The sequence below is a fragment of the Ambystoma mexicanum genome, chromosome 8, assembly GCF_040938575.1.
Source record: "Ambystoma mexicanum isolate Mex_15411 chromosome 8, UKY_AmexF1_1, whole genome shotgun sequence".
Lineage (NCBI taxonomy): Eukaryota > Metazoa > Chordata > Amphibia > Caudata > Ambystomatidae > Ambystoma > Ambystoma mexicanum.
Window position 1 is genome coordinate 693,437,519 of NC_090929.1, and position 25,535 is coordinate 693,463,053.

General features: G+C 50.3%; 1 protein-coding gene across 2 annotated transcripts in view; it reads right to left on the reverse strand.

The window, feature by feature from the left end:
* Positions 1-1,440: 1,440 nt before the first annotated feature.
* The window catches only part of SCD (stearoyl-CoA desaturase), a 126,178-nt gene continuing 102,083 nt past the window's right edge, over positions 1,441-25,535 (reverse strand). The window contains exon 6 of one of the 2 annotated variants that reach the window (XM_069610495.1): positions 1,441-2,105. In XM_069610495.1, the coding sequence (XP_069466596.1) occupies positions 1,906-2,105 (200 nt within the window). In that variant the 3' untranslated portion in view covers positions 1,441-1,905. The remainder of the gene's footprint in view (positions 2,106-25,535) is intronic. The other variant, XM_069610496.1, reaches the window with a different exon arrangement.

Genomic DNA, 25,535 nt, shown 5'->3' on the forward strand with positions numbered 1-25,535 from the left:
CAGCCTGACCACACAATGCAGGCATGGGTTTGCTGCAGGAGGGTCTAAACATGAGCGCATACCGACTCAAATATATTTCAAAATGTATTTGCATTGACAAGCACTTTCAGACCCCTACACTTCATACGAGTTTAATTGGTGGTGGGCTAACACTAGCCCCATACCCATTTGAGGCCAGCGAGCCAATGCATACTCCATATGTTGGGAACCAACCGACCGAACTTACACTACAGTATGCTTGAAGGAACTAGCTGCATGGTCCTAGTGCCACCACCCACCCACCTGCTTCACCTAAAGTCCCCTGTGTGAATCGATCGAGATTTGAGAAATGAGATGTGCTGGTGCAGAGTTACATGGGCAACGTTCCCTCTTACTAATGTATTTGTGAATAAGCCCCTTTGTCTGAACCAACATTTCATAAGGATCTACCTGCGTTTTTAAATATTAAGGCCAGTATCATAGCTGGGACTTGGTTTTGGGATGTCATGTTGAGCAACAATATGTCAGTGTTCGAACCAGGGCGTCCAAACTCTGTAGTAAATCTATAGATGACAAAAAACTTCTGTGTGTCATTTTGGTTTTTACTGTGATTTTTAGTTCATGTGACAGCTTACATCTCTTGCAGACTCCCTGCACTGGTACACTGCTAAGGTTGATCTTTTCCAATGTCTTGTAAGCACACCTTTCAAAGCAAGAGACTGGATCAAGGGCCATCACATGAGCTCTCATGAACTGTGTTATAGCGTTTGCGGACATTAATTACTTTTACTGTTTCGCACGAGCCAGTGTGTATAGGGAGAACAACTAAAAATGATTACCAAGTTTTCATCAAGAGTTGTCTCTGTGCTTTTGAGGCACCTAGTACTACATTTTAAAGACGTATTTAATTATGTGCACATGGAGAGCGTCCTATAAGGGGTATTTCTTGCATTGGCGGCAATGGTTTGCAGATGTGAATTTCTGTCCCAAGGTCTGCTAGCTTTCATGGACTTTGATAAGCAGGATTATCAGTCGCCTGGTGCATCGCTGAGGTTCTTCTACCTTTCCTAAACCATCTCTGCAGAAAGTAATGTGGAAGCTACAAAGAGCATCCAGCCGCTGGGCTTTTGATGCACACATTCCTAGCATAGCTGTGGCAATTTGTTTTCACGGACTCCTCCTTACAAATACCTCATATTCAATAATAGCACACACAGCATTCAAATATTCCAGACTCTGTGGGTCTAGCCCCAAACTGCAAGCAGCTCAAACCCATCCAAAACAGGTAGGTCAAAAGAAAAGAACCCAAGAAGGGACCTGTGAGTTATTTTCCTTAGACAATTTTTTTTTTTTTAAACACAAGCTGCCACTTCAAAGGTGTATTTTCTTTCAATGATTTCATCCTCATTTTTTTCAGAGCAGGCAACCTGATTTCAGTTAGAAAAGATACTTGGAAAAGGCTCACCATCACTCGCTCAACCCTTTAGTTAACCGTACAGCAGGAATAGATCTCTCCATGCTGGCTGTTTGCCAGAAAGGAAGAGAGAGAGAGACATAAAGGAAGGGGGGGTTCAGAAAGACAGACGGGTGTTCAGAGAGAAAGAGCTAAAAAGTCGAGCAGAGAATTAAGCGGAGCAGTGATGAGGAAAGCAACATTGAGTTTGTGAGAGAAAAAAAAGGGGGATGGAAATGTAAAGGAGGGAACACTGAGCCAAAGGGGTATGCATAATAAGAAACAGCAATGGAAAAAGAATTAGAGAGCAAAACAGCTTTCATCGCATCCTATTGATGGAGTTATAATTATTTTAAATACATAATTAAAAAGAAATACTGTGCCGGAACGGGTTAAAGTCATCATCTTTAGCATCCTGGTAGCGTTTTTTTGTTGTTCATAAAAATGAAACACCAAAACCAGTCCTGTCACATTCAGCCAGTTCTATGGCTACCGTCGCCAGTGCGCTGCTTGCGAGCCAGGATGACTTCCTTGGACACCTGCTTGCAGTCCGCGGCAAGTCCAAGAAAACACATGAGATCAATAAAACTTGTAGTGAGGTTGTATCCGCAGCCAAATTCACTCGCTGAGTAGTCAAAAGGGAAGGTGTGGTGGTAATTGTGGAACCCTTCACCTAAAAATAGAAATGAGAAGTGTCACAAAATCGTTTTTAAACAAGATATTTTCTGAGAAACAATGAATAGGATTCATCCATGTATCAAAAATGTATAAGGCTAACTAACTGTACATACAAGCACATTGCACAACAGGTGGCTGGATGATTGAAAAATAGAGGGCAAATGCATCTGGGCATGCACAATTGGTGTAGTTGCAGTCCTGCATGAGCAAATGCCATTTGTGCATGTGCAAAATGCATTTGAGCTACCACGCTTTCTACTGTTTAGCGGCATTTAAGCACAAGCACTGGCAGCCACAAGCACTTTTTTGCCTTCATTTAGTTTAGAAGGGTTTTACCCGTATTTCCGTATTTCATATGCAATAGCATCATATATTAGTGGCTGCTAAATGGAGCCCCATGAAATGATTTAACATTAATGTTCAGGCGAATGTTATAAATTAACAATCAGTTCCCCTTAATACCCGGATCTCCGAACTTTGTCATTTATAGAATCTAGCACTAGGCTACACATTGGCAAGAAAGAATAACGTGATTGATTAGCATTGTGGAAGAGCTATTCCAAGATGGCGTTAGTTTTAGTAGTAGATTGAGAGTCATCTTAAATTGCGATCATGTGACCACAAACTAGACTCATCAGGTGATCGGGGTAAGCTCAAATGGAAAGCTATAAAAATGGAGCATGATTTAGTTACAGTGAAACTACACTCAACGAAGCCCTGATGTAAGGTTGGAATGACTGGTGATTACAGGAGTGCCGATTCCTATACTCATGGTATTCTCAGAAAGTCCATGTCTGTAACTATGCTACTTATTTACTGAAGTTAAAAACATTTTGATTTTTAGTTTTTAAAGCACAGATCGAGTGCCCTAGTTTTGTGTTTTTCAATGCATACCTGTTCTGACTACTTATGTGCAAACTATTAGGAGGTGTTCGTTACAAGTGTGTTGGTTTTTAGTGGCTAGTTTCTGAAGCCATACAGGAGGCACCTAATTATAGAGGCTGAGCCCCGGTTCTTTCAGAAACTGGGGTTGTGATATATATATTTCTTTTATGTGGAATTTCCATGGCAATCCCAGGAACTCAAATCATTGGCAAGTATTACCATCAAAAGCTTAGCTAAGCACACTATTGTTAACAAAGTTCCAGATACTCACACCACTGTGAAGATAAGGGTTAGTTAGCTTAGCAGTGACAGATTAGGTTATCTTCCAATAGTAGAGCATGGCAAAATTCCATAATGCTCAGTATAATATGGGTAGAGACCACTACGCCCAGTTAGCGTGACAGTGTCAGATTTCATAGTGTCCAGTGTGACGATTCATGGGATCTCATCAATTCAGCCCAGAGGGACGCCCTTCCCTGTGGGACAAGGGAGGTGACCACGCTACGCAACAATCCACCTATGGGTGATGGAAAGCGGGAATTCACAGGGAAAGACTCCCCTCATTGAACTCCTTGAGGTCCTCCAAGAACCAACCTGAAAGCAGTACTGTTTGTTACTGTATTATACACTCCTTTCCTCACTTAAAACATAATAATACCAAGAAGAGGAGGAACATACAGAGAGATAAGTCAACTCCCAAAAGTGCTGAGAAGAGGAGGATTGAAGGAGTGATGCAAACTACTCCTTTTCCAAGTCTATACAGTCTATACAGTACTGAGAAGAGGTGGCCCACAGGAGGCATGAACACTACTTCATTCTCACAAACGAAGGACTATGGCACTCCACAGGTGAGGATCCAGTTGCAGAACATAAAAACAAAGAAGGAATTCAATAAAGAGGGACCCGGCCTGAAGCCTGTCCGCCCCGGAAGATCCAAACCTGGGAATGAGGAAGTAAGCAGGAGAAGTTGGTCTTCGGTCGAGAGGACACTCTGGAATGGTTGGCAGAGTATTCATAGTCATATGGAGACCAGACCTACACAGAGGTTGGAGAGAGGCCGACAGTGGCTTGACCTCAGAGCAGTAGACCGTGCAGTCCTTCAACTACGCTCGAAAGGCCAAGAAGACTGTGTGGCCAGCGTGGTGCAGCAGGAAGCAGAGAGACTCGAAGAGCATTCAACAAGACTAACACCCCAGGAAGAACCAGTGGCATGCCTCCTTTAGAAAGAAGGTAACCAGTGCCACTGGAGACCAGGTAGGGGTTTGGACAAGGCTGAAGAGTGCTTCAGGAGCATTCTCCCTCATCACAGTAATTGCCAGAAACATACCAAGAGGGAATAGTGCCTCAGGAGCGATCTCCCTTGTCACAGTAATTACAAGAAAGATACCAAGAATGAAGAGTGTTTCTCAGGAGGGTTCTCCCTCGTCACAGTAATTAAACAAAAGATACAAAGAGTGAAGAGTGCCTCAGAGTAATCTCCCTCGACATAATGACTGCAAAAGTGATATATTATTTTATTTCTTTGAATTTTGGTTAATGCAAACCTTTGCAAAGCTATACATTTGTTAAAATTGCATTACATGACAATTTATGATATTAATACATATTTAAAAACCTTTCAAGACAAATAGCTCATTTGAATTTATCTTAGGATAACAATTGCAGTATCAGTTCATGTAAAAGGAAAACGTCAGGCCACTCAAAATCTTCAGGTATTTCCTACTTTTTCACCAAAAGTGATTTCCGACAACTCTTAAAATTGAAGCATTCAAAGGGTAATTCATAGCTGTTCAAAATCTTTCCCCAAAACCACTGATTGTTAATTAGCGTTATATCAGGCACAAAGCGGAAAAAAGATCTTGCAATGGGTTGCGGAGAAGACAAGGCATTCCAGTAAAAGATGACGTCTTGTTTCAATAACCTTTGCACAATGCCTATATAGCCTCAAGGATCATTCAATTCGCATTCTCAAACCTGTCACTTCCCTAGTTGAGATTATGTTCAATTTAAAATGTAGCATGGCAGAGCTATGGTTTCTTGATGGGTGCTGTTTCAGATAAAAGGGCATATCATTAACTGCTCTAGTTTCTTATTTGAAATGATAAATAAATGATATCCCAGAGCCGAATCTCTATTCTTTATCCAGTAAAGAGCGAACATAATTTTATTTTTATCAAGGTAAGCCGCTATCAGTTAATTAAGGTTCAAATCGTAAGCTGCCAGCAGATTTATACCTGAGTGGAACCATTCTGTCAGCACTCTCAAAGAGTTACATAGAAGAACTGTGTGCATCTCTGCTAATATACCTTCTCAAAGGGGGAAGCAGGAGAACTCTAAGCAACTTCAATTTCTTCCAGTCTGTCCGCACTTGCAGTGAGACAATAATAACTGCAAGAGTGATATCAAGGATAAAGATTACTACAGGAGTAGTCTCCCTCATCAGAGAGTTGGTTGAAAAAGCCAAGGACATTACGGGAGTAATCTCTGTTGTTGCAAGAGCCAAGAGGAAGATGAAGAAAGTACAGGAATATATATATAACACTGAGAAAGAATAATTGTTGGGCATTTCACTAAGCCAAAAGAAGCCCCTGGGAGGAATTACAAGGGCTTATCAGAACTCGTACAAAAGACTATCAGAAGCCAATCCTTAAGGCTGAACCGGACGGATTAGGAGAAGGGAGTCATTCTCCTGGCTTAATTTTTGTTCACTGAATACATTTGATTAGTGGCAGGGTCAGGGAAGGATAGTTTTGGACAGAAGACTGGTTCTTTCGTTTGACAAACACCCTGACAAAAAGCACCCGGAGTTAGAATTCAGTTAGGTTGGGTAACCCCTCTAGTTATAGGGAAAGAAATGTCCTTTTCTTATTATTTGAATAGATACCTTGAGTTGAAACGACGCCCCTTTGTCTGACTCCTTCTGACTCACTACACCAGTTACGATAGTAGAAGTGCCAGATTCAGTTAGTTCGAACACTACAAGGCCCTTTTAAGAGAGCAGTGCTATATTTCATTATGGCCATTTAAGCATTGGCATATACCAAGATTGATTAATATAGCAAGTCCAGTTTACATTACGCCAAGTTAGCAAAGCAGTGCCAGAATCTGTTATGCACAATTAGCATAACATGGCCAGATTCCATTTAGGCACACAGTGAAAGAACTAGTTATGCCCAGTTAGTACAGCAACGCCATATTACAGTATACCCATTTATAAGTGCAGATTTAGGTTCTAGAATGCCCAGTTCACAGAGTATGGTTACATTCTATTATGCCCAGTAAGTACTGCAAGGCCAGACTCCATATGTCCACTTGATTCAATCCTCTCTAGCTATCACACGAAGGAGTGATTTTATTATTTCCAGTTATCACAGTAAAGTTAAATTCCAGCATTTCCAGTTATCATAGTAATGCAAGATTTAAGTATGTTAAGTCATCATAGTAGGGTGAGATTCCAGTAAGCTCTATTTTGTATAATAAGGCCAACCTCTATATGTTCAGTGAGGGCAGATACAGATATGCCCTGTGAGCAAAGTAAGAGTAGTTTCTAAAATTCTCAGTCAGGCTGGAAAAAGCATGTTGGTTAGCACAGTAAGGTGAGATTAAAGTATGCTAGATAGAACTGTAAGGCCATATTATAGGTGAGCGAACAATGGTGGCCAGTGATGTGCCACTGCTCCTCTCCTACTTCTGCACACCAACTTTATTCAAGCAGGCTTTCTACACAAATAATGTTTCAGTTCAAATGAATTCCTGCGCCCGACCCCCCTTATCCCCGCAACCTGGCCAACTATCTCACCCCCACCTTCACGAAAGGCACACTGCTTCTGCTCCTTAACCCTCTTTGCATCCCACTGCTGAAACTCGCTACTGCCTGAAGTCAAAAACATTGGACCTCATTACGAGTCGGCCGTGCCGGAATCCAGTGATTCCGTGACGACGGTTACTCCACTTCCGCGACCGCAAGGTTGCGGAAAGAAGGGCCGATTACGGCACTTGGGTTGCGCGCAACACACCGAGGCGGAAATGGAGTCACCGCAGTCATGTAAACACCCACGCACATGGACTTTACGCCACAGAAAAAGGTGCTAAACCCGTGTCCGCCCCCGCCGACACAGAAACACTGGAAGCGGAAACACCAACACCGGAAGCGGAAACACCATGACCACGGGAAAAAAACGGAAACAGAGAGGCGGCCATTATATAAAGCACAATCCACTGCATTCCTCAGACAGCACAGGTCAGATTACCTCCCTGAGACTGACAACTCATCGAATGGCATCCAGGATACCAGCAAGCAGACAGCGAAAGCCGCGCTTTAGTGAGGCTGAGCTCACAGTTCTGGTGGACCACATTGTTGAGCATGCGGAAATGCTCTTTAGTGCAGACCAGCGGCGCGCTACTCAGCAACGGCACAAGGAGGTGTGGGCAGAGGCAGCACGCAAGTGCACAGCGGTCGGTGTGACCACACGCTCTGTGAAGGACTGCCATAAGAGGTGGGATGACCTCAGGCTCCAGGTGCGCAACCTCATGACTGCACACCGCCAACACAGCACTGGCACTGGTGGAGGCCCTGCATCCCCTCTCAAGTTGCAACCGTGGGAGGAGCGCTGCAGCAGTGTCATGCACCTCGAAGGCATCCACGGCATAGGAGAGGCAGGAGTGAGCCCACCTGCAAATACTGGTAAGTGCACATAGTACAAAGCCATAAGTGTGAATGGGAGTGACCCTATGGACCCACTCACAATGCCCCCCCCCACAGGGCAGGAGTGACCCAATGGACCCACTCACAATGCCCCCCCCCAACAGGGCAGAAGTGACCCAATGGACCCACTCACCATGCCCCCCACCCCCAACAGGGCAGGAGTGACCCAATGGACCCACTCACAATGCCCCCTTCCCCAACAGGGCAGGAGTGACCCCAATGGACCCACTCACAATGCCCCTCTCCAACAGGGCAGGAGTGACCCAATGGACCCACTCACCATGCCCCCCCACCCCCAACAGGGCAGAAGTGACCCAATGGACCCACTCACAATGCCCCCTCCCCCAACAGGGCAGGGGTGACCCAATGGACCCACTCACAATGCCCCTCCCCAACAGGGCAGGAGTGACCCAATGACCCACTGACTGGCCAGATGACAAGTAACACATCCCCAAAGCATGAACCCTGGAAATGCACACAGTGCGTGCCTGACTGGAAGCAGACACACACACAAACACACACACCTGAGTGCATCAATAGTCACAAGTGTGTACATGCAGTGGTCATGGATTATCATGTTGGATGCATGTGATGGACACATCTAGTAATATCACACAACAGCATGCACTCTGTATCCCCACAGTCGAGACAAGTGACAGCGACGGCCAAGAGGCAACGCAGCGGCCACCTGCACACGCCCAACTCAGCACTTCTGCCCAGGAGGACGATGCTAGCTGCTCCAGCACACAAGCACCGGCTGCATCAGGCACACCGGCTACGTCAGGCACACCGGCTACATCAGGCACACCGGCATACGCCACCATCCCAATGCAGGCACCCACCCTAGGCCCGGATGATGATTCACAGCCCATCTGCACAGCTGAGGAGGCTGCATCAAGTGATGGAAGTGCCCCGGCCATGCAGGCCGAAGCAGTACAACAGGGTGAGGGGGACAACATGGATGAGGTGTCACCCATCCATGGCCTACAGTTCAGCCCCCAAGAACTGCACAGCCCCATGCGCTCCCCAACTCCCTCCATGGCTGAGCTCAGTACACGCTTGCAGCACTTTGAGCAATAACAGGCCACCCTGACGCAGCTGGTGGAAAGTCAGCAGCGTGAGGAGGCCGTGCATCAGCGGGAGGAGGCCAGGCTGCAGCGTGAGAGCAATGCTACGTCGGTGCAGCGGCTCGCCAGGTCGATTGGACGATTTGAGGCCACCATTGTCACCCTGGCACGCCATGTCAGGGAAGTTAACAGTGTGCAATCCAGCATTGCTGAGTCAATGTTGGTAGCCCAGCAGGCGTTTCAAGTGCGCTTGCCAAGTCACACTGACAGTCACCTCAGCCAGCACCACCACATCCAGCTGTGCCACTGCCAGGACATGGAGGCGTTCTAGTCGGCTGACTGGAGCCGCCAGCAAGGACACGGCACCGCATAAGCGCCCTCGCAAATAGTGGCATGTGGGGATGCCAGTCAACATGACATTTGGGGACACCATGGGTGTAGGGGGTGGGTATGTTTGGGTGGTGGGGGAGGTCCATTAGGGGGTTAGTTGTTTGGGGCCTGGTTGGGGGGGGTGTACGTTTGGGTGGTGGGTGGGCACGGGTGTACAGCTTACCTACCCAATGCACTTCCTTTCCTGGTTTATTGAAAATACAACACCTTTGAAAAGTACCATAATGAGTGGACATCCGTCATTTCATATGCAGTACAATTAAAGGGTATTTCTGGTCCTAAATTTTTATTGTCCCTACGGGTCGGCCATGTGTTTTTAAACATTAATCGGTCGATCGAAGTAAAATTTGCAATGGACCTTTCCCGACCTTTCGTCCACTAAACAAACGATGAATCTCACTTTTACATAAATAGACAATTATCTCCATATTTATGGTTCTTTAGGGTTGCAAAGCACGCGGACAATATACAAAGATGGAGTGTAAAATTCAAGTTCTCAAGGATGGCTTTACACAGAATGTTGCAAAGTAAGGAACAAGTTACTAACGTGTAACTGTTGTTCTCCAGCATGGGTCTGGCATGGATTCACAGGCTCATGAATATTCCCCGTCGTCAGGCCGGGAATCCTCGGTGTAGAAAAAAATCAGTATCAGTTTCGTTTCTGATCTGTCTTTCTTAGTAGTAACCAATCACTGGTCTCTGGGTCATACTGCCCCCAGCCAATGACTGCCCTCTCCCTAAGCCCCGCATCTGGCAGCCATCCTCAGATTTGGTAGCACGTAAAGTGGCAGTATGACCAAGTTAAGAGCCGCAGAGGGGTAGGCGGGAGGGTTCGAATGTGAATCCATGCCAGACCCATGCTGGAGAACAACAGTTACAGGTAAGTAACTTGTTCCTTCTCCAGCATGGGGTCTGGCATGGATTCACATGCTCATGAATATAAGAATACATAGCAGTATACACATGCAGAACCACGGGAGGTGGCAACAGGCTCAACATTAAGCAATACCAAAACACTCAACATTAAGCATCTCTTACCTCCTCAACAGGCTCACCTTAAGCGAACAGGTTGCGCAGCACTGCTTGGCCGACCCTGGACTCCTCCCTGGAGTCCCGATCGAAGCAGTAGAATCTCGCCGGAGAGCCATCTGGAAATGGAAGCCTTCGAGAGAGCCTTCCCTTGATTCACAGGTCCGAAGTTTACAAACAGCTGTGATGTCTTCCGAAACTTCTTTGTGCGGTCCACGTAGAACTTCAGCGCTCTAGCTATGTCCAGCGAGTGCAGAGTCCTCTCAGCCGGTGACGAAGGCGACGGGAAGAAAACTGGCAACACCAAGGGTTTGTTGAGGTGGAAGTCCGACGGCACCTTGGGCATGAAGGAGGGGTGCGTCCTCAGCACCACCCTTGTGTCGTGAAAAGTCAAGTATGGTGGCTTGCAAGATAGGGCCTGGATCTCTCCTACTTGTCGTGCGGAGGTGATGGCCACAGAAAAGCTGTCTTCCTCGACAGAAACTTCAACGGTGCCGAATGCATAGGCTCAAATGGGGCCCCCCTGAGCCTGGTCAGCACCACGTTGAGCTCCCACGCCGGGGCTGGGGCCTTCACCGGCGGGAATGATCGGAACAATCCTTTCATGAATTCCTTCACCAGCCGATGAGACCACAAGGACGCCCGTCCCGTAGTCCTGGTGTATCGTGAGATGGAGGCCAGATGTATTTTGATGGAAGCGTGAGCTAGTCCAGCCTTGGCCAATGACAGTAGGTACGGCAATACTTGAGGGGCCGTAATCCGCAGAGGGTTAATCTTCTGTGCACGGCACCAGAAAGAGAACCTCTTCCATTTATGTCCGTAGCACTTGAGAGTTGAGGACGCCCTGGCCTTTGCAAGAACCTCTCTGCAGTCGGCTGGGATGTCGTACCCTCCAAACTCTAGTGCTGCAGGAGCCAGGCCTGCAAGTTCAGCGACTCTGGGTTGTGATGAAGAATGGCGCCTCCTTCTCTGCAGAGAAGATCCGCGACCATCGGCAGCTTGACTGGTGTGGACGCTGACAAGTCCAGAAGGTCCGGGAACCAGATCTGTCTCGGCCACGCCGGTGCGACGAGGATCATCCTGCACCGGGACCTCTTGAGCTTATTGATGAGCCGGAGCAGCAACAGAGGGAACGCATAAAGAAATAGGCCGTCCCAGGGGAACGAGAAAGCATCGCCCATGCTCCTCGGCTGGGGGTACCTGCTTGCAAACCTCTGGCACTTGGAGTTCGTCGCCGTCGCGAAGAGATGGATCTGGGGTTCACCCCATTGTCGGAAGAGTCGATCCACTTGATCCTGGCGTAGTCCCCACTCATGGCACGAGCGCAGCTCTCTGCTGAGTGAGTCAGCAATGGTGTTTTTATTCCTGCCAGATGAAAAGGCACCAGAAACATCCCTTGGTCGACGGCCCAATGCCACAGATCCTGGGCTTCCTTGGATAGGGCAGGGGATCTGGTTCCACCCTGCTTCCGGATGTAGAACATCGTGGTGGTTTTGTCGGTGAAGATCCTCACCACCTTGCCCTTGAGGGACGGGAGAAAAGACCCGAGGGTCCAGAACACTGCGCGGAGCTCCAAGATGTTAATGTGGAGTGACTTCTCCTCTGGGAGCCAAAGGCCTCTCGCGTGAAGATCTCCGCAGTGCGCTCCCCAACCTTCCAGGGAGGCATCTGTCGTCACCGTCACCTGGTGAGCTGGGGTCTGAAAGTCCATGCCCGCCGACAGATGAGAGCGGGTACCCCACCACCGGATCGCCTGACGGAACGTTTCGTTGAGTGGGATCCTGTCCTCAAAGCTGCCCGTCGACTGGACCCAGTGGGCGTCGAGGAACTCTTGTAAGGGGCTCATCCGAAGCCTGCAAAGGCGCACCAGATAAATGCAGGAGGACATCATCCCGAGTAGGGACTTGATAGATCTTACCCTGGCCATGTCCGTGGCCAGCAGACGCTGCACCTTGCCCAGGATGGTCCTGGTCCTTTCCTCCGACGGCGAGGCCAGCCACGCCACTGTGTCGAGCTTGGCTCCCAGAAACAGGGCGACTTGCGACGGGACCAGGTTGGATTTTGGAAAGTTGATGGAGAACCCCAGGTCCGTGAGCAGCTGGACGGTCTTCGCAGTGTGCTCCACGGCGAGCTCCCTTGTCCTTGCCCGGATGAGCCACATGTCCAGGTAGGGGTAGACATGAATCCCCTGCAGGCGCAGCCGCGCCGCCACCGGTGCGAGGCACTTGGTGAACACCCTGGGTGCCGACTTCAATCCGAACGGGAGGGCCTTGAACCGGTAGTGCCGCCCTTGGACCACGAACCTGAAGAACTTTCGGTGTCTTTTTAGAATGGGGATGTGGAAGTACGCATCCTCCAAGTCCAACGACGACAGGAAATCGCCCTCCTCCAGCTGTCCCAGCACGTGCTGGAGGGTGACCATCCGGAACTTCTGTGCCTTGATGTATCTGTTCAGTCGTCGCAGGTCCAGGATGGGACGCCATCCTCCTGTCTTCTTCTTTACGAGGAAGTACCTTGAGTAAACTCTGGAGCCCCGAAGCCTCTTTGGGACGAGCTCGATGGCACCTTTCTTGAGCATCGCCCTTACTTCCAACAGTAGTTGACGGACGTGATTTTCCTTCCTGGCCACGGGTGGAACGCGAGGGCACTTCTTCTGGAACTCGAGAGCGTGCCCTTGGGCCAGGGCGTCCAGCACCCAACGGTCGGTGGAGATGGACTCCCACACGCTGACGAACCTCGTCAGCCGGCCTCCCACCGGGGTGCTTCGGCGGGGGCCCGACCCCGCGGTCGGTTCAATCTTGTTTGGAGGCTGCCTTGCCTGCTTGACCTCCATGTCGACGACAGGCACCACCTGACTTGCCGCGTCTCCTGTAGGCCTCCTGAGACAAAGATCTTGCTGCTTGGCGGTACGCCGAGGAGCCACTGCCGGATCCCTTGGAGGCACCTTGTCTGCCTCCGGAGCTCCGAAAGGACGGCCGTCGTTGTTGGAGCACTCCCAGTGCCCAGGCAGTCTCCGTGTCTGTCTTGATAGCCTGAAGGGACTCATCAACCGCCTTCCCAAACAGGTTGTTCCCGTTGAAGGGCATGTCCAAAACTTTGGTTTGTACGTCCTGGCGGAAATCCGTCGCCTTGAGCCATCCTCGTCATCTCAGGCAAACGCCGTTGCCCAACTGACAGAAACCCGTGTCGGCGATGTCCGTTGCCACCGTGATGGCATGGTCCGAAGCAATCTCACCTTCCTGTAAGATTTCAAGGGCCTCAGCCCTTTTGGCGTCCGGAAGGAAGTCCAATAGAGGGGCGATTTTGAATCACAACTCCCTGTCGTAGCGGGCAACGATAGCCAGGGCGTTAGCCGCCTTGATAGTCGTTGCTGCGGATGAGATGACCCGTCGTCCCATCGTGTCCAGCTTCCTGCCCTCGCCGTCCGGCGGGGAAGTTGATGTTGAGGCCAATGCTCCCCCAGCTTTCTTCTTTGCTGCCGCTGAGACGACCGAATCCGGGGTAGGTTGCGCCCGAAGGCACAAGGGGGCAGCGTCAGGGACCCGGTACTTCTTCTCGTACCGGTCCCTCTTTGCAGGCGCCGTGGCAGGGTTCGAGGAGGGCGAGTCCCTCATCCCAGATGTCATCAAGAAGTGGTACGGCGAGGACCATCTTCCTTTTAGCCTCGCGCCGTTGGTAAAGGAACCCTTCCTTCTTCTTCTCTTCGGGGCAGAGCTGGAAGAACTTGGATGCCCTGGAAATCATGGCATGGAAGGATCCAATTTCGTCGGCGGGGACGCCTGAGCAGGGGGCGACGGGGGACACGTCCCATCGTCATCTGTACCTGTCGTAGCCGTGACCATGCCTGTATCATCCCCGTGGGTAGTAGACCGGGGGGAAGGCAGAGCAGGCCGCAGAGGTGGGAGAGGTGGCGGAGGATGCGACCTCTTCTTATGCGGTGGACTTTCCAAAGGTCCCGGCTCCGGTTCTCCCGTCGGATCTGGCTCAGGTACTTCCATCGGGGGGAGGGGCAACCTTGTCCTTATCTCGGAGCATAAGGACTGAATCGCTGACAAAATGGACACCGAAGTGTCCTGCGGCACCGGAAACGACGGGCGCGAGGGCCCTTTTAGGAAGCTCGTCGGCGGCACCGTCGCTCTCGTCGTCGCCCTCGTCGGGATCCCTCCCGATGGGCTGGGCCTCCTCCACGACTTCGATGAGCTCTTCTTCAGAGGTCGTGTCCGTATCCACTATGGCCACCTGCCCCTCCCCCTCCTTTTCCAATGGGGACTTCGTGGGGGGTCTTCTCGATGGGCCTGAAAGACGACTCCCTCCGCGGGAGACTCTGAATCCTGAGGTTGCCTCCACTGGCGTAGCCTCCACAGGCTGAGCCAGGGCCGCTGCGACATCCTCGAGCGAGGTCTTAGCAGGGTGAATTAAGGCCATCGTCACCTTCTGTACGCCTGGGGCCTTCACCTTGGGGGGAGGGTCTGAGCCTCGCTCCCCCTCTGCCGGAATCTTCGAGATCGACCGGGGCCTCTCCAGAAGCTTCGCCGGGTTCTCGGACTTCCTCTTATCCGAGCCAGAGCGTTGGCTCGTGGTTGATGGCACCGGGGAGGATGCGCCCTGCCTGGCAGCCAAGGAGCCCGACCGTTCGACACGCCCGGTTCCCGCAGACTCGCGGTGCTTGGCCTTTTGTTGGGCCCCCGTCGCTGGGGCGCCCTCACTGGACTTAGAAGACCGCTTGGACTTCTTTTTCTTCTTCTCGCCTGACGGGCTCTTTCCTTCCAGCCAGTTGGCGAGACGGAGGTGGCGATCCTTCATGGTCCGCTCCGACATGTTCCCACAAAACGCACAGTCCTTCTCCACGTGCGTCTTGTCCTCATGGAGACAGTAGAGGCATAACGAATGCTCGTCCTCCTTGAACACATTCTGAAGCTGGCATCCAGGGCAGGTCCTGCACAGCTTCCCGGGCGTCGAGCTTCCTTTCTCCTGGGCCATGTCCGGGGTAGGCCTCGGAACTTCTGGAATCCTCCAAAAGCGTACCTCGACAAAATCTTCACCCTTGAGGGGCGTAGAAAACTCCAAAACGGGTCCCCGTTGATCGGATGTAGAAACGGTGGAGCTTGAGGCTCAATTTAACCGAAAAATCTCCTGAAAAAGCGTGAAAACGCAGCAAAAGCTCGAGAGCTACAGCACGAGGACTCCCAACACTTGAACGTGCGGTAAAAATCTGAGCATGGCTGCCAGAGGCGGGGCTTAGGGAGAGGGCAGTCATTGGCTGGGGGCAGTATGACCCAGAGACCAGTGATTGGTTACTAATAAGAAAGACAGATCAGAAACGAAACTGATACTGATTTTTTTCTATACCGAGGATTCCCGGCCTGACGACGGGGAATATTCATGAGGATGTGAATCCATGCCAGACCCCATGCTGGAGAAGAATGTATGCACGTTCACAGTGAAGGTCAGCTGCTTCGATTTATTGCTCACAGGCCGTAGCGGCCCACGACTCGCAGTATAAGGTTCTATTGTTTTTTTACCTTGACAGACAGGCACCGTGCCTAAAGACTTCTTTTGAAGGAGGGGTGCAATAACATAAGAGATGATAAGGATGAAATTTCAGAAATGAGACCGATGTTCACGTTTGTTCACTATAAGAAAGATCGTTGGCACAGACAGAGTGGTATTTAGGGACTGCATTACGCCTAGACAATGGAAAATGCAAATCTAATGTAAGTAACCCTTTAGATGATTTTATACCGGAATATATTGACAATAGCGTAGCGTTAAAGCCCGGTTAAGTTGTACTTGTTCGTTCAATGTGGCATTTTGTACCGCGCACTATTAACGCCGAAGTGGTCCCCTGGCACTCCGGCAGCTCTGAAAAAGGCGGAGGAGAGGGGGCGGGTTAGTGGGAATAACATAACATACTCCGTTGCACTATCCTCGCTAGCAAATAGTTTCAGGCCCAATAAATAAAATGAATAATTTTAATGAAGATCGGCTGGAGAGACTAATTTATGTTTTTAATACAGGTACATCCTTCCCTACTGCCAATGCCATCATTTCCCGACCCCGGCCGACGGGTTCTTCAGCTGCCAGGTGCAGCTCCATGTCAACAACTTCACCACCCTGACCATTTTATGGGACGATCGCAAAGGACCAATATGCCCTTACGCGGTACTAGCGGCTAGAAGCAACATACCAACCGTTACAGTGGTGTAGTGCCTCGTTGATTATCAGTGTGACCATAGTGCTTCTTTTATCGTAAACCAACACCCTGTGTACCGCAAAGGAACAGCGCGTGACTCAAGATGAACTTTTGCGGATTGAGAGCAAAGACAAATGCGAATGAATATTCTCTAAACATTTGACGTCAAATAAATGTACTTTACCAATTGTACAATCTTGCTTTTAAACCACAGTTTCATATTCCGAATTGTGGTGCGCTGTGTTGTGAGATGATCTGTGTTGTTTTACGGGTTCTGTGTGAAGTCGCCTAGAAGTCGACTGGGCGCGTTTGGCTACGCAGCCCAGTAACGTCACGGAGAGAGGCAGGGAGTATGAATGCTTTGTTGATGTCAGGCTCAGGGGTGGGGGATATGATTTAGTGCCGCAAAAGCAGGTCAGCCAGGGCGATGGGGCAAGCGCTAGGATTATCACATAATGTTGGCGCACAGCAGCCTGATTTATCGTTTGTTTAGTGGACGAAAAGTCGGGTAAGGTCCATAGGAAATCTTTCTACGATCGACAGATCCATGCCTGAAAACACATGGCCGACCCGTAGGGACAATTAATTTGGTCACGGAAATACCCTTTATTCATTTAGTGGCACCAACATATCCCTGAAATGCTGTGGATGTGCTGTCTCTCAAAAGTAAATGCGAATCAGTGCATCCCGTGCTCGTTGTCCATCTAGTGGACTCCCAGGAGGTGGTTGTGCCTTCCCATCCCCATCTCCGTGTCCGTCACCATCCCCATCTTCATCATCATCATCATCATCATCTCCGTCTGGGGGCATTGGAATGTTCCTGCGCAGGCACAGATTGTGCAGCATGGCACAAACGAGCGTAATTTTACCCGTCTTCACTGGGCTGTATAGCAGTGATCCGCCAGATCTGCTTAAAGAGCGGAACCGGGCCTTCAGTAGTCCAAATGTCCTCTCAATCATGCCACGTGTGCGGACATGTGCCCTGTTGTACGCATCCTCATACCTGTTCCTTGGCCTCCGTACAGGCGTCATCAGCCATGGCGTGAGTGCACATCCGGCATCTCCTACATGGGATGTAGATGTGGGAGACATGTCAGTGTTGGTAGTATCATGTCTTCATCAGATGCAGTGCAATCTTGTGTCATTGTTCATTCATGCGTATGTGTCATGCAGTGTTTTCACTGATGGGTGTTAATCTTCTATGGCCATCATAGTGGGGGTTGGCAGCTGGACATTGACCAATGCATTAGTGTGCATGTGGCTTGTGAGTATAGCATTGTGCAGTGATGGGCACACATGGCAGGGTCACTCCACAGTGATGATATAGTAGATGCAGAACGTCTCATGTACAGTCATCATGTGCATTGTGAGTGCTGTGTTGCATATTATGGGGGGGTGGGGGTTTGCTGTGGCTCCAGGTGTGTGTGCCAGCAGTATTTCAGGCTGTGTGTGTCAGGTGGCAGGGTGTGTACGGCCACACTGTGGCTTCCTGTCATGTGTTGCTTTGTGAAGTTTGGGTTCTGCTGTCTATTCAGTGGATGGGCGGGGGGTGATGCATGTGCAGTCGCAGCAGCCTACTCACGTAGCTCATTGCCCTGGTCTCACACACACACACACCCCACTTACACAGGTCCGGAGCATTGGCAGCTGTACTCACCCAATAGCCATGTGCTTTGTCCAGCATAGCGTTCCATGTACCGTGGCAATGTTGAATTCCGCAGTACCATTGAGTCATGGGTTGAGCCCGGGAAACGTGCGCAGCAATGTGTAACCACTTGCGTCCCATCACATACCATCTGTACATTCAGTGAGTGGTACTGTTTCCTATTGCGGAACACCATTTCAATTGCACGTGGTACTGTCAGCTCAATGTGGGTGCAGTCGACTGCACCTATGCAATTTGGCATGCCTGCTATGGCATGAAAGGCCAACTTGGTGGCAATCACCTGGGGGAGGGTACGGGGTAGGGCAATCTGTTCAGACACATGGCGCAACAGGGCATCCAGTACCTGAACCAGGATTATTGAGAAACAGGGTTGTGATAGGCCGTGCAGCTCACCGACTGTGTGTTGATAGGTAACGGTGCCAAGAAAGTGCAGTACGGACACGAACTTCAGGAGGGTGGGGGGGGGGTGGCGGTGGGGTTGTCTATGTGGCTGCTGATGTCGTCCTCTATCAGGCCAGTGATGTACAGGATTGTTGGACGGTCCAGCCGGTATAATGTGTGGATCTGTCCTGGGGTGAGGTTCCAGGGTGAGGCCTTGATGCGTGGTATTGCAGGCTGCCTGCGGGGTGCTGCCGGCTGGACAATGGGGTTTGCCATGGGTACAGGGTTAGCTGGTTGCCGCCGGCGCCTCCTCCTCCTTCTCCTCTGCAACATTACTGCCATCATGTGCAGTGCTGCCTGTTGGTCGAGTAGGCCCAGTCCCAATGCTACTAGAGCTGCTGCCTGCATGGTTCTGTTTTGAGTTGGGCTGGGTGTGGCCCTTTTGTACACTCCCAGTGGCCTGCTGGGTCCAGCTGGGCTGATTTGGTGCACCTGTGGCCTGATTCAGGACACCAGGCACAGTTTAACGTCATGTTCGCTGTGGCGGCGGTACCGCCACTGTGATCACGGTTTTACCGCCCTTTTGTTGTCGGTGTTTCCATGTCCGCGCTACTTGTGATGCTCGCGGTGTTTCGTATTGCCGGCAACAGGGGTTTCCGTGCAGGAGGAGTTTACGGGAGTTTTAACTCCGCGGTGGCGGTTGGATGTGGTGCTATTTCCGGGTTCGCAGGTCATGATTAGGCAGACGCGGAAACGGTGCCGGTATGGCTATACCGGCAGCGTTAATTCTAGACCGTAGCACTTGTAATGAGGCCCATTGCCTCTCTCTCGGCCTTATAAAAGTACCCACAAAGAGACCACTAGGGGGCGTGGATGGCAACAGCTGCCTGAAGCTTGGCTCCTCGCACCAGGGAAAGTAAAGAGTTGAAAAAGAGCGTATCCCTAACACAATAAGCCGGGAGAATGGAGGCGTAGAAGTCGGAGGCAAGGAAGAAGGCAGGAGGGCAGAGAAACGCAGTAAAGAGCTGGTACAGCGCTTCCAAAACGTAGACGTGTGCAGCCCGCTCCAAGGCCTCCACAGCGTTATCGGTCCACTGCAGGGACATGAATCGTGAGAGAAGTGGTGGAGGGGCGTCAACAGAGGCTGCGAGGTGGAGGCCTCCAGCAAAGAAGAAGGGAGATGCCAAAGAGCAGTTTCGGAGAGCTGCCCTGCTGAAACGGAACAGGAACAAAGGGCGTCGCCTGGAGCAGACACAGCAGACCTGGGGAACCTAGCCGAGGAGACCCAAACCTGCGTCGGATCAGATGGGTAAGGAGGAAGGCGCTCTGACTCAACAAGCATGATCTGAGAGAAGCCGGAGACGCAGTGAAGGAAGAGGCAGACTCACGGCAAGAGATAACAGACAGAGCGGGACACAGAGGAACTCGAGGGGAGCCGCATTGAAGGTGAGAGGGGCCCCAACAAATCAGACTGCCCAGAACCCGGCGGAAGAGGAAGGGGGAGGCATCCGTGCCCACGCTGATGCCCCCCCACCAGAGTAACACAAAAGGGACACCCATACCAAGAAGAGGAGCAAGGGGAACTGGAGCAACCACCCATCTCCCTCTCGGATTTCCCATAACAAGAGAAGGAGCGTACCGGGGCAGACACCCCCCCCCCCCCCCGGACTAGAAGCAGCCCTGATCCCGGCAGGGGAGCTTAAGAAGATACGGTGGAGCCTGCCTTTTTCAATACGCCGCCCTCTAACAGGGCTAGATAAGTGCCACCTATGCTGCCAGAGAGGGGTCGGCGCTGTGAGGGAAGAGCGGTAAATGGACCCCCCCTCCTCTGAGAGGATATAAAGCAGAAAAGCCCAGTCCCTAGGACATTGCCAATCCACACGACGAGGAGGGCTAACAGAGAGAGGACCAGGAAGGAGCCTCTCCCAGCAGCGGGCGCAAACAGAGCGTACAACAAAGGGCTCTCAGAGAGCCCAAGCCCACAGTCAAAACAAGAGGAGTATTGGGGGGGGGGGGGGGGGGGGGGGAGAGAGGAGATGAATATAACCAAGGAGGGGTTCAGACCCCCACAGCCTCCCACTCCTAGCCTAGCAGCGAGCAATAATAAAAGGAGGAGGAGCACCACCACGAGCAAGGCCCCTCAACAACACGAGCAGGGTCATAAGGAGATGTGTGACAACGCACCCGCCCACAGATCAGGCCTTATGGAAAAGGAGGTTCAAGTGGGAAACCCCTACAAGGGGAAATCCAAGGAAGAATTGACGGGGCCCTGTCAATCCCAAGGGCAGCACCAGCACGGAAGGAGGCAAGGTCCAAAGGCGAAGAGTTGGCTCCAAAGAGAAAGTTTCAAGGGGCGGCCTTCCAAGCATCATTATAGGGTTGCGAGGTCTGGAGGGGCTACACCAGTTTACAAGGGCAGAATTCGGCCAAGCGAAGAGCCCACCCAAATGCAGGCACCACTATGAACAACTCATCCACCAAAAAATACGTAGCCGGGGTAATGGCAGAAATAAGAGCCCTGCGCATTGACATTCAAACATACATCTCAGAACTGTGTGGAAAAGTGGAGAAAATAGAAGGAAAGGTTGAAAACCTGGAGCATAATCAGGTCAATGTGGATCTAGTGGAAATTAAATTGAATGCTGGAATTAGAGACATTGAGCTAAGAGGAGAAGAACTCTCCTTGAAAGTAGACGACCTGGAGAACAGGAAAAGGAGATCGAACGTAAGGATAATCAGCCTGGAAGAGACAGACAGAGAGAATCCGGCGCAGGTCGAGAAGAAAGTACAGGACATTGTGAACCTCCTCTTTCAGACGGAGGGAGGTAAAGAAGTGCAGATTGAAAGAGTTCACAGAGGAGGCAGAGCGTTCAGCAGCAGCCCACGATCTGTAGTGGTGAAATTCCTGGAATATAAAGAGAAAACAGAAATCCTTCTCAGGGCTAAGCAGGCACAGGTTATCGAATACCATGGTTTGAAGGTCAAGATGTATAAAGACTTGTCAGGCTTCACCCTGGGACGCAGGAGGGAATGCAGACCACTTACCACGTGGCTCACGCAGTGAGGAATACGATACAGGTGAGTACCCCTTTGTGTTGACATTCAAGGTCAAGGGAGAAGATTATCAGATTACCACACCGGAAGAAGCAAAGCAAGTGCTGCAACACCTTACAGAGACCATAGAAACAAGGAGCCCACCAGGTCCTCAGGGGGGCCACTCCCCAAGGACAATGAAGATGGAAGTTCGACCCCAAAGGCGCAAAACAAGTAAAGTAGGAAGAAAATACAGGATCTCAAAGCAGCTACAAACAACAAAAAAAGCCCAGAGACGTAAATGGTAAAGGTGAAGGGAAGAAGTTAAAGATCCCCTGGTGGGGAGAGCTAATAACCTAATGGCCCTCAGTTTAAGGAGAGCGTCTCAACTAAAAGAACCACAGGTTGGGTTCAAGTCCATGGATCTGTTTGGTTAACCATGTTTTCAGTTATTAGGGAAGGGTGGACATATGGGGCTTCGTGCAGAGGAGAAAGAGGGAGCGGGGAGACCCGAATGGAGAGTGGGAGAGCAGATGGAGGGGCAAATAGAGAGAAGGGACCACACCTAGCAAAAAGTAAGGCAGGTGACAGGAAGCAATCTCGTGAGGGTGGGCACACTAAGAGTCAAGGGTATGAACTCCCCCACCAAAAGGTCATTGGTGATGCAGAAATTTGAGAGAGCATCGCTCGGCATGTTCTTCATCCAAGACACCAGATTGAAAGCAGGGGAACAGATGCCATTTAAGGGGAAAAGGGTAGGCCAAACGTTCTGGGCCTCCTCCACTGAGACAAAAGGAGGGGTGGGGCTAATAATATACAAACGGATCCGGTCGTCGAATCCCAGGGTCCAGTCATTGATGGAAGGTATGCTCCTAATGGTACAGGGAAGCTAGGAAGGAACTTGGGTAACTTTAGCGGGAGTATACACCCACAATCAGGGACAGAAACTTTCAAAGAGAAGACCCTCGCCACCATTATGGCAAAAAGTAGAGGGGTAACCATAACAGGAGGCGGACCCATGGATACATAGACAAGCAATGAGACCAGAGCAAAAAGGGGCAGCACTGGAGGGGGAATGGGGGGGGGGGGGTAAAATATTTTTTTTAAAAACCCTTGCAGATAGGGGTTTGCTAGACTTCTGGAGGGGGCAACACCCAGACAGGAAGGGATAAACATTCCTGTCTAGTGTCCACACTACTTTCACTAGAATCGATTATCTACTAATCAGTAGTGAGCACCACTCACGGATAAGGGAAAGAACAATCCGCCAAGTGGGGTGGTCAGACCACAATATAGTAACGATGAGCCTTGGGATGGAGGGTATAGCTGGGCGGGACTCCAGGTGGCGCTGCAGTGAGTACTGCTAGCGAGACAAGCACTTCGCCAGGGAGCTCAAAGCCGCTATTGAGGAATAATTCCTAATAAATGACAACTGGGAGGTGGATGGCACTACGCTGTGGGAGGCCACGAAAGCCACAAGGAGGGGGGCCTTGGTGAGGGAAGGTGCCAAGAACAAACGAGAGGAGACTGCAGGAGGAGAAATTGGGCAGAGAAATTAAACATCTAGAAGACGCACTACATTCCCAAGGGACCCATCAAGAGGAATATCTGCTGACCTGAACACACTGGAAGTACGGGACAATACATAAGATGACATTTTTAAAGCAAAAATGTTACGAAAAGGGTGACAAGGCAGACAAAATCCTAGCGTCCAAATTGAGAGCTCAGAGGGCCGAGAGATGGGTCGAGAGAGTTGGGAAGGAAGAAGGGAGGCTGGGCAACATCCCTGGAGCACATAGCCGACCACTTTGCAGACTACTATGAGGAGCTTTATAAAACGGAAGGCTCTGGGGGGGAAATAGAGAGGCAAGAATACATAGCCAGGACAGGGGGACACAGCTAACCCAGGCAGAGCGGTCTGCCCTTGAGTCCCCATTCACCCACGAATAAGTAAAGGTGGCAATAAATGGGCTTCCGCCAGGGGTGGGGGGGCGCAAGGGGAGGATGGCTACACAATGGGTTTCTATAAGCACTTTACACACACTCTGGTGCCTCACATGACTAAATTATTTAACCACATACAGAAATCCAGTCAAGTGCTGCCATCCTTCTCAAAAGCCCATACAGCAGTCATCCCCAAAAGGGGAAAGACCCCACCAGCTGCAAGTCGCACCGCCCCATATCACTACTAAACACTGATGCAAAGATTTACACAAGAACCTTGGCCACACGCATGGAAGGTATTATGCCTCTCCTGATCCACCCGGATCAGATGGGCTTTATAAAAGGGAGACAAGGCGCTGACACCATGCGCAAAACGCTAGATATTATGGAACACTCGAGGGAGAAAGGGGAAGGACAAGCTCTGCTCAGCGTGTACTCAGAAAAGGCCTTTGATCAGGTATAGTGGGAGTACTCTGGGCCACACTGGAGATCATAGGCTTTGGAGAGAGGTTCGCAAAAAAGGGATAGGAGCGTTGTACAAGGCCCTTACGGGAAGGGTCCTAGTTAATGGCAAAACATCAGGGGAATTCATCCTCACAAGGGGAGCCACGCAGGGATGTCCGCTCTCTCCCCTCCTATACGCTCTATCCATTGAACCACTGGGGAAAATGATCAGAAAGGATCCAACCATTCAAGGGATTAGAATTGGGGACTGTGAATTTAAGTTGGCAATGTTCGCCGATGACTTTATCCTATACCTAGCTAACCCCTCAGCCTCCATACCGAGCGTCCTGCAAACCATAGGAAATACAGCAAATGGGCAGGTTTGAAGGTCAACACAGAGAAATCTACACTTTTCCCATATAACAACCCGAGGGATGCCATTGAGGAGTCCCCGACCATCTCGGGAATCCCAGTCGTCTCACATACACTAAAGTATCTGGGTATCAACAAGAGAAGTAAGGACCTCTATGAGGAAACTGACAATCTCCTGGTTGGGTCGCCTCAACGCAAATCAAGATGGCAATCCTCCCCAAGTTCATCTATCAATACCAAATGCTCCCAATAGAAATCCCAGGGAATCATTTTGCAAATCTAAAAGCAAAAATCACCAAGTTTATGTGGCAAGGGAAGAAACAACGGATTGCTTACGCAAAGGGGATGGGGACTGGGCCTCCCAGACTGTTATACCTACTATTGTGCAGCCCAATTTAGAGCTCTGGTGCCGCACCTGAGAGGAGACAAAAACAAACAATGGGTGGAAATAGAAAACAATCTATTAAGACCAGTAATATTGGGGGAGTGGCTCAGGGCCCCAAAATCAGCATTCGCAGGTAAAATCATTAGCCATAAAATGTTGGGCCCGCTCCTGAACCTCTGGTGGAACAAAAGTGAAATCAAGGGTCACAATACATGGCCCTCCCCCATGAGCCACATCTGTGCCCCCCCCCTATTAGAAACGAGATCCACTGTGTTTCCAGGGGTGGTACGAGAGGGACTAGAAAGGGTAGGACAGAGAAGAGAGACTCATACATCAAACTCCAAGAACTAAAAACGGGGCTACAGATCAAACCCATAGGAGTTTTCCAATTCTTGCAGCTGAAGGGAGTCCTGACATCCCCAAAATGGAAGGAAAAACTTCAGAGGGACCTAACGCCACTAGAGAAGATTCTAAGCAAAGCTACCCTGTCGAAATGCCTCATCTCCCAGATATACTAGACCCTCCTGCACAATCACAAAAACACAAATGAACCTCTCAGGAAGCGGTGAGAGAAAGACCTGGGTCTCCCATTGCACAAAGATTGCTGGAAACGCCTCTGTTAATATGCTCACAAAACCTCCATCTCGGCCCAATGTAAACTGCATGGCCTAAAACTCCTTCATAGTTGGCAATATGACCCCAAGCGCCTCTCCAAGATGTTTAGAGAATCGAGTTCAATATGTTGAAGAGGATGCGGCGAACAAGCAGACTACTGGCACATGTGGTGGTCGTGCCCGAAAGCACAGGCATTTTGGAAGGAGGTTCTGGCCTGGATGAAAAATATAGGAGTGGAACGAGACTGCAATCCCAGACTAGTCGTTTTTGGTCTGGAAGAACGGGAGGGCCGATGGTCGCGGCTCCCACACATGCC